This window comes from Oikopleura dioica, chromosome 2 (genome assembly GCF_907165135.1).
Source record: "Oikopleura dioica chromosome 2, OKI2018_I68_1.0, whole genome shotgun sequence".
Taxonomy (NCBI): Eukaryota; Metazoa; Chordata; class Appendicularia; order Copelata; family Oikopleuridae; genus Oikopleura; species Oikopleura dioica.
The window spans coordinates 9,851,594-9,861,322 of NC_137292.1; the positions used below are offsets into that span (position 1 = coordinate 9,851,594).

At 41.4% G+C, this 9,729-nt stretch overlaps 3 protein-coding genes across 3 annotated transcripts in view; 1 reads left to right on the top strand and 2 right to left on the bottom strand.

The window, feature by feature from the left end:
* The window catches only part of LOC145700647 (uncharacterized), a 52,396-nt gene that overhangs the window by 27,624 nt on the left and 15,043 nt on the right, over positions 1-9,729 (bottom strand). The window lies entirely within an intron of this gene.
* Positions 2-2,656, top strand: LOC145697142 (splicing factor 3A subunit 1-like). Its single transcript, XM_081774299.1, has 8 exons — positions 2-172; positions 246-775; positions 820-1,080; positions 1,130-1,396; positions 1,438-1,711; positions 1,755-1,992; positions 2,036-2,400; positions 2,446-2,656. Exons 1-8 carry the CDS (start codon positions 7-9, stop codon positions 2,529-2,531), a joined length of 2,187 nt encoding a protein of 728 aa, XP_081630425.1. The 5' UTR covers positions 2-6; the 3' UTR covers positions 2,532-2,656.
* On the bottom strand, positions 8,499-9,719 carry LOC145698570 (uncharacterized). Its single transcript, XM_081775777.1, has 3 exons — positions 9,465-9,719; positions 9,083-9,243; positions 8,499-8,844 (listed from the first exon to the last, which is right to left on the bottom strand). Exons 1-3 carry the CDS (start codon positions 9,503-9,505, stop codon positions 8,672-8,674), a joined length of 375 nt encoding a protein of 124 aa, XP_081631903.1. The 5' UTR covers positions 9,506-9,719; the 3' UTR covers positions 8,499-8,671.

The window sequence follows — 9,729 nt, forward strand, 5'->3', positions numbered from 1 at the left end:
GGGAGGATGGTCGCGATAACGGGCAACGAAGGTGAAAAATATGATCAGCCAACAGTTGGGCTGATCGTGCCGCCGCCAGAAATTAGGTCAATTGTCGAGAAAACTGCCTCGTTCGTGGCTAGAAATGGCGAACAGTTTGAACAGAAAATTAAACAGAATGAAGCTGCAAATCCTAAGGATCGTTTTAATCAGTTCTTCGGCTAAGTAAACTAAAAAAAGTAGAGGAACGCACTCAAAAACGTACTAAAAGTTTGACTTTCTCAAGGAAGAAAACCCGTACAACTTGTACTACCGAAAGAAAGTCGGCGATTTCATGGTAGGAACAGCAACTCTATCTAAACAGGATGAAAATACGACCACTGTTGAAGCTGTGCCCGAAGTGAAACAAAAGCTGCCCATGATTCCGACTACGCCGCCCCAAGAATTTGAATTTTGCCACGACCCGCCAACGATGAATGCGCTCGATTTGGACATCGTCAAGTTAACAGCCATCTTTGTCGCTAGAAATGGACGTAGCTTTCTTACCCAATTGATGCAGAAAGAAGCGAAAAACTATCAGTTCGATTTTCTTCGGCCACAGCATACACTTTTCCAGTACTTTTCGAAACTCGTCGAACAATACAACAAGGTCTTGATCCCTTCGAAAAATATGAGAGCAAAATTGAGAAGCGACTTGAAAAACCAACAAGACATTCTCGACGACGTCAATTATAGAGCAGAGTGGGGTAGATACCAAGAGCGAATCCGAAAGCAAGAACAGGAGAAGCAAGAAAAGGTAAAAATCCAAAGAAAGTCTATTCGATCTAGATTTCATTTCAGGAAAGAGTGGCTTATGCTGAAATCGACTGGCACGATTTTGTTATCGTCGAGTCTGTCGACTTCCCACTTCATGAGCGAAGCGATCTTCCAGCGCCAGTGACGCGAGAAGAACTCGGTGTTCGAATGGCTCGAATGGTCCGAATCGAGCAAACTGGCTATGATTCAGAACAAGTTGAGCGATCCCAGCCTGAACCCGAGCCAGAGCCAACACCGCAACAGCCACAGCAACCGCAGATCATTGAGCGTGACCTTGGAGACGAGGCAAGACTTGAATCACGCATGTTATCATTTAAAATTAATATCTACTTAGGTTCAAGAGCAAGTTGCTCCTGCTCCTCCCAAATTGCCAATGGCGCCAGTTGAATCCGCACCTCCTGTTCTCAACGATAACATTGTCGTCCGCTCCAACTACAATCCCAAAGCCAAGACATTCGAACGACCGCAAGCTGGTGATGTCGAGTTCCTTATCTCACCTCTCACAGGAGAGCGTATTCCGGCTTCCAAAATGTCGGAACATATGAGAATCGGTCTTCTCGATCCCGCCTGGGTTGAGCAGCGGAAGAAAGAAATCGCCAAAGTAAGAATAAAACCATCTTTCAAATTAAACATTCATCGTAGAAAAAAGAAGAGGAGGATTATTATGCCCAAGACGCAGCTGTTGCCAGCTCCTTGTCGAAAATCGCAAAGAAGCGAACGGATATCTTCGGTGTGGAAGAAACTGGCATCGGCCAAGAAGTCGGCGAAGAAAAGAAACGAGTGGACGAGATCGGTTGGGATGGACACAAACGAAATGCGAACCAAGCTATTGCAGCTCAGCACCAATCCGATGCTGAGCGGGCGCAACAGCGTCGAGATGAACTCAACCGTGGCATTCTTCCTGAAGATCTTCAAGGTCCTTTTTGAAAGGTTTCCACGTAGCTAACGAATTGTTTTAGATAATCAATTCGAAGCTCCTGGTCCTCGAACACAGCCATCTTTACCCCAGCCTGGAGCACCAACTGCACCTCGAGTCATTCCCCTCGTTCGTCATGTGGTTCCTCAACCTGTTGTTCACATCCAGCAACGAGCTCCAATGGGTGCCATTCCTCGCATGGGCATGGCTGGTATTGGAGTTCCTGGTGGAGCGGCTGGCATGCAGATGGGCATGCGCCCGCCAGTCATGGGCATGCAAACGTAACTATACATTTTTCTCTAACTGAATTTATCCGTTTACTAGTGGTATGCAAATGGGAATGCGCCCGATGGCACCAGGTGGAGCAAGCGTTACTATGGGCATGCGGCCACAAGGAATGGCGCGACCAACAATGGGCATTGACATGGGCGGACCACCAACGAAGAAAGCTCGACCAGAAGATAATCTTATTCCTGAAGCGGAGTTCCTCAAGATGCAGCCTCCCCAAGTTGTCTTCCAAATTTCGGTTCCAAAGGTTGAAAAGGACGACTGGAAGTGTCGTGGGCAGCTGATCTCTGTTGGCATGCCTCTGACCAGTACATTCAACGAAGTCAAAGCAAAGATCGAGTCCGAAACTGGAATGCCTCCGCAAAAACAAAAACTGCAAGTTGAAGGCGCTTTTGTCAAAGGTATTAACTGACTTCAATAGGACACGTTTCTCATTTTTAATTCAGATCAAAACTCCCTGGCATTCTACAATGTTCGTCCATCAACACTTGTCCTCCTCACACTGAAAGAAAGAGGAGGCAGAAAGAAATAATTTGACAGCTGTGAAATTATTCATAACTGCTCGAAACTCTAGCCTGAACTTGAAAATCCTGCCCTATGTAACCGTTCATTCTTGTCTTCGAAAATATTGAATAAATCAAGTGTTCTGGTTCTCGATCTTTTCTGGTGCTGTTTTTGAAATACGCTGTCAGTTAAACGGCTTGCTTATTTAACTAATTGGAGCCTCGCATTTTAAAGGCAACTTTGAAGACAAAATGTATGCATATATTTTTGGCAATTAGGCAATAAGATACCAGACGCTTCTCTCGCACTCATTAACCACATAGATCTCGTGTCACACGGTACCAAACAATGAGAGTTGGCTTTCGCATGCAAAATTAATCCACTCGCAATATGGTATGCCAGTGCTTCTTTACACATTTCGAAGCACATCTTTACCTAGAGAAATGATGCGATCTATAAATCGTCTTTAAATCTGGTCGAAATTGATCGCGGTAGTGCTTCGGTGCAGCTTTCAAAGAGGCTAATAAGAGAGCAACCTAGGACAAGACTTGGAATAACAGGAACGTCGTCCATTAAAACTTCATCTTGGAAAACGCATGAGTTGTCGGCTTTTTCAACGCAAAAATGGCAATTGGCTCAGTAAAGCGGCTTGACATTGATTGCTCATATTTAAATGGTTTTTGAAGAGTAATTGTCAAAGCCTTTTATAGATATTTTTCATGATGAGAATGTTATCGAGGAAGAAGCTTGGCTTTGGTACAACGACAAAATCTTTCTTGTGAATATTTGTGTCTTTATTTTGTGCTGCTTTGGATTACTTTGGGTAAATTTTATACGATAAATAATTTATAAATTATTTTTAGCTGATAAAAGTGTGCACATGTGAGGCGAAGAAAATGATTTACAGGCAAAGTTTTGGTCGTAGTCAAAACACATCCCTTAAATCTCACAATGATCGTGTCTGAGTTCGCACCGATTAATACTATTTCACTTCACTACTAACGATTACCTCTGTTTCTAACCTTCTGTTTTTTGTTATTTTACTCATTCGATGCTGTTACTAGAAACACTGGAGTGAGTCTCATGGACGCTGTGAACATCATGAGGAAAGTGTTCGTATTTGAGTTGGTTGCTCAATTCGAAATTGCTCCCGAAACACTGTTATCAGAATAACCATGCGAGGAGTGGCAGAGATAAACCCATCATTACAACAGAACTCTATGGAAAATATGCTCTAGCATTTTTACACTGTACATTGATCAATAAATTCAATTCTCTTGAGAATAAACATGAATATTATTTGATTTTTTTTAATAAAAAAAAAATCATTGGAGTCAAGTGATGTCTTCCTTGATTTCCTTGAATTTTTTTGTTTTGAATTTTTCGTTGCAAAATTTAAACCTTGATGATACAGTTGTGCCTTAGAATTGAGATAAGCTTCTTATTTTTGCGCAAGTATACATGCCTTTTTTAAGAACTCGCTTATGATTATGTTTGTTGGAAAGTTTATTTTGGGGACTGGTGAACTGCAAATTTACGGGTTCCTCTCGACAGAGACCGTGGTATTTTGCGTTTCATAAAATCCATGATCTGGTGTTTAGCGCTGACCCATGTTCAACTCTTGTAACCACGATAACAGGTGGACGACTTACCACAGGCTACGTTGCAATCGTGCTCCTAACTCCCTTCTCAGATAGAATTAGCATAATCTGAAGCGCAATTTCGAGGCTCCACTTATCACATGCTAACGCGCTTACATTTGAAATGGCTCTGCTCAAATGAATGCCGAAGAACTGCCGTTAGCAAGCGTTAAAGCGTTCTGTATAATTCTTTCTTCCCGCAAGGTACCTAATTCGCTTTGCGGCGGGATAATTAACTCGAACTTTTGGATAATTTTCGAGGAATAGCGTGAAGAATTCCTCAAAATTTTTATGAACAAAAGTTATCCGAAAAGATAAATTTACTTCAAAAATAAGAAATTTTGCGCGCAAATAAGAAATAAGAAATAATTCTGACAGTATTTTTCAAATGAACGGAATGTGCGTTGATTTTAGGCTCCTTCCTATTTACTCAGAGCCACGTGCAACTTCCCGTGATAAAGGTTGAAAATGTTTGTGCAGATTTGTTCGCTGGAGAAGTTTGGCGCGTCTCGCTGCAGAATCTGCAGACTAGGAATTGAATTTGTATTACCGCAAAAGGTGAAACTGCAGATTTATAATTTCGTTAAGGTAGAAAATCATTTCGAGTGAAAGAAAATATGCTCAAGAGACAAGTACTCGAGATAGTAAGGTCGGAGGCAATAGATCGTGTTCTTCTTTTAGATCTTTGCATTTTGGAAAGTCAAGATTCGTGGAAGCGAGCAGGGTTTGTTGACGACCAATTTAGAAATCTTATCAAACTGCAAAATTAAACAATGCAATCAAATCAACGAGCCATAATCAGATTCCGCTTGAGCTAAACATTTAGCCGCTCACGCCAAATTCGCAAAATCCAGCGCGCAAGGACGAGTTTTGGAAATATTGAATGCAATCATATCTTAGGCCATTTGTTTGCAAGTTGCGCACCGAAGTCGGTTTTGAACGGACGTCGATAAAGTTTGAGCTATATTTTTGTATAAATGCCGCTGCAATAGTCAAATAAAACTGTAGGATCTCTATTATTGTGGCTTCCTGAAATTCCTCCTGGAACTCGTCAATTCTTGCGGTTTCTCAGAGTGGCAATCAAAACCCAAGAATCAGCAATATATTCATCTTCCTCTGTACATTCCCTTGGCTAACAGCTGATTTGGATTTTCAAAGGTTTCCATATATGGAAACCTTTGATTTTCTCGGGGCAAACGCTTGAAATACTCGGTAGAAAAAATCGCCATAATCATGCGTTTTCCTACTCTTTTTCGGCCGCCCTAGAATCCGTAAAACGTGTTACAATAACTGGCCGATGCATGTTGGCATTTTGGACGAAACTTATTTTAACTAAAAAGAACTTGACCCACAAAATTTTTCCCCAAAGTGATGAGCCTGCGGAGTCGTCTTTATCAGAATGCTTCCACTTTTGCCGATTGTGATAGTCGCTGGGCCGGCCAAGTGCGCAACTCCAAAACCTTTTTAGCAGGTGTTTCATAAATCTCTCTCAGGCCGGGCCGCTCAAGTGGACTCTCTCCACTCGAAGGCAGCTTCAAATATTCGAAAAAGGAGTTAATTTCACGCTAGCAAAGGGCGGAATGCTCGAGTTAGAAAACGCACCCCACGCGTAAATTATTTAAAATTTCAGAGGGTAAACATTCAATGCGATTTTCTTTCAAATGGGTACTCTAATTTATAAACCAAAAACTCTTTACTCTCAACTCCGAGCCATTTTTTGCGACCAAATCTTAACTCTTAAACCTTCTTTATCCAGCCTCTGCGCATTTGGCTCTGGAAATATCCGGATTTACGCGACAATTCCGAGTGAATGTCGTTGAAGGACCTGGAGTATATTATTCCACCGTTTCGTCGGAAATTGACTGGCACGGAATTGTTTTGATTGATGATGAAAATCCTTGCGCTAACGTGGAAACTCTCTGATGCAATGATAAAAGTGCCAATGATCAATGATGATCAAATGATCGCCCGGTCGATGGGATGATTAAAATAACTTGCTTCGTGCATCAAATTTTATTTCACGTTGCAATGGCCCACGTGAGCAAATCATTAGAATTCTCGAGTTCTGGCCGAGTGGTCCCTAATCATTGAGACTAAGCCGTCTTAGCTACCTCTAATGACTGCTAACGATAAGCTCCTGTTGTCAATTCGCACTATTTTCTTTTGGCAAGAAACAAGATAAAGGTTCTGTTAAGTTTAAAAACGAAAATTAAATTGTATCCAAAGCAAACTTTATACGCAGCAACGCAAGAATCGACCTGAAACATCATAAATTGAATTAAACAATTTGATCACTATTCAATTTTCATGCAAAGCCGCAAGATGACCACACGATCCCAAAAAAGGTAATTGCCGAATGATGTTTTGGAGAAGAGTTCAAACTTTCACGTGTAATGACTCCATGGCTTAATTGTGAAACACGTGCTAGTTGAAGATAAAAATCAGGATAATCCGGTTCATACTTTTCTGCTGCTTGAACGATTTTAGGCTCATCGTAGATAGTGCTTGTTTAGCATCCTTTTCGGAAGTGAGTGGGGAAGGATTAACGAGTGGACTCTGTATTATGTCATTACTATCTCGTCGGGCATTATAAAGGGTAATCCCCACGCCCTTGTTGGAATGCTCCGGACAAAACGAATCTCGCCGGGGTGGGCCGTCTTTATTCCGTAAAGAATAGAAGGTCCATTGAAGCAATGTTGCAAAACGCTGGAATTCGTTCTTGTTTCCAATACAACCATTTCTTTCGAATGAACTTGTCAAATGTCCTGGTTTATTTTGCAGTATACTTCTTTGTATCTGAAAGCTTCTTAGTTTCAAAAAGGCGCCAGCTCAACTTTTCTTCGACCGGATCAAAGATGGAACTCTGTTTGATTCTTTTGCTACTTTGAACGGGCTCTAGAAGGGAGATAACTCGACATGCCACTTTTGTAGAGTGTCAACTGTCCGAGAGGATAATTCTATGATTCTATGATCCCGCTTGGTGGAAGCTCGCGGGGTGGGAGTTTGTCAACTAACCGTTGATTAAAAACCGCGGAGACGTTGTTCGTGGAGAATGATTAAGTTCGTCACTTACAACCTTTTGTACCGAAAGGACAGGAATATCTGATTGAAGAAGGTCAAAATTTTTGAACCCCAGTAAGAAACGCATGTTCATTAAGATCAATTACGATCAAATTATAGATCAAATCAAGCTCCCCAAAATGTGTCCGTTTTCAGGCTTTATCGTCTTGTAGCAGAAATGGCTTGCAAAAACCTCTTTCGATTTTTCCCTCTAAGATCGTTGCCATACTGTATTAGAAAGTTCTCCCGCTTGAACGCAGAATTCTAACAGAGGGACCCGATTTGCGGCTGAGCTAGCTCACGAATTTCTCGAAAAAATGGAAATTTTCTACATTTGAATAATGAGTTTTTCATCAATGTCTCAAGCTTCTGCTGGGTGGGGGCGGATCTTCAACCGCACGTGAAGGTTTAGAGAGCTCATCCTGACGATTATGGAAAACATTTCAAAGTTGCTAATACAAGCGCTACCTGGAATGCGTCAGAACTTCCGCTTGATTGCAAGACTTAAATTCAACCATAGTTCTATGCATTAATTAGAAACCGCGAGTTTAAGATAAAAATAAGGCCTCAACTATTTTGTTCGAAAAATTAGAAATTCAAGCTCCAATCAAACTCGAATTCAAGAAGAAAAACGGTCCACGTCAGTTCCCAGGCGGGTCCTTAAAACTCCTTGAAACTCAGTTTCTTACATCAGGTGATAAAAGCTCATTATCGAATTAATTTTAGAAGCGATTTACTCTGTTTTCTAAGACCGCAATAGAAGATCTGCCACAGTTCCACAAACAGATGGACTCGCATCATCGATGTAAGCTTATAACTTCGCGAAATCCGCGCTGTGAATCAAATTGCAAAAAAATCAAAATCTGCCGTTTACACCTCTTGGGTGGCAATTTCGGTTTCATGTCTACCGCCGGTGTTGGACACGCTGTCCGACAGCGAGAGTGTACGCCATGTCAGACGGGATTCCCGTAATGAAAATCGCCCCAAAAATCATCAAACGGTATGCTTCATGAATACATCAATATTTCTTTCACGAGGCATGATCTGCAAGGCACGTGCTTTTTAAGTAAAAATTTCGAATATCGGTAATTGTCACGAGCAGTTTTAATTTCTGCCGCCGTGTTTAATCTAATAACAAGGTGGTTATAATTTACACTCATTTTTCTAATGTCGTGTCAAATGTTATTGCAAGACTTTTAAGAAAATATTACAGATGGTGCTTTTCATAACACCAACCTGTAATCGCATGTATTCAATATTAGAAAGCATGAAACATTTTTTTCAATACAGTAAAGGTTTATTATTTGTACAGGTGGCTTTTGGAATATTTTACAGAAGAGGAAGCGGTTTTCTTCATTTGGAAAAAATAAAGATCATTTTGTGTTCAGGTCGAAAATTTCGCAGAATAAAAATTAAATTTCAAAATGGCCAGTTGTGCTCGCACCCTGGCAATCGTCAAGTTGAGTTTTCAGCGGGTTTTGAATGTTGAGTAAGCAAGGTCAATTTTCATGTCGATCAGGGCTAGGCTGATGTCGCGGTGGCACTTGTCGAAAATGTTTTCAACTCGGCGGACGGTGCTTTTCTGGTTTCTGTCGAACTCGCGCAGGAGGTTGCCGTAACGGTTCGAGAGGTGGATGTGCGCTGAAATGATGTTTTGAAAATAGACCAATTTATAGGCTTTAATAGATATTGTGGCAACTAAAATTGTGGATAAAGAAAGTCCTTTCAAGATTACGACACGGAGATTGAAGGAGGTAAAACTATAATTTCTTTGATGAATTTGATTGAACCCGGAGACCGACCGGTTGTGCTTTTTCTTCCAATTGACGACGATAAGATTACTCGAAATAACATAGTTTGACAAATTCAATACACTTACTCTGTTTTCGTTTTGATGGAGCCGTCCTGGGGCCGACTTTGAGGTCGCCTCTGTAGCCGAGAAGATCGGACTTGACGCTGATTTTTTCGTCAGATGATGTTTGAGAGCGGTTGTCACAGAATTTGTCGGGACAGAAGGTGCTCATTGAGTTTTTGGTTAATCTGAACATGTTGATTTTATTCATCGTTTTGTGGAAAAGTACGTGGTGAAAAATAAGGGAGGAGGGTCATTTCCCAAAGAGGAACACGCCCGCCTTTACGGAAGAATTGCTCCCTTCTCGAAAAGTGCTCTTAGATACGAGTGCTTTCTGAGCACCCCGTGGGGCACGGGCCGTGCCTCAATTTTAAGAGAGACTGATTCATAAATTTAGATTAAAACTTACCGATCTCTGTCTAAGCTGAAAGACCTGAACTTTCTGGACATGGATTCAACAGAATGCGTCGCAGTTCTGTTTCTTCCATTTTTAGATCGTCCTCTTCGATCATTTTCTTCTTCGCTTGATGAACCCTCAGAAACGCCTGAGAATAGGGGCTTAAGATTTGAGATTGAGGTTGAGCTTATCGGCGGATTTTCCAATTCAAAGTAGGCAGTGAAATCCTTCTGGGATTGTTATCACATCTAACCAAATCCAGTTCTTTCGAGGGAAA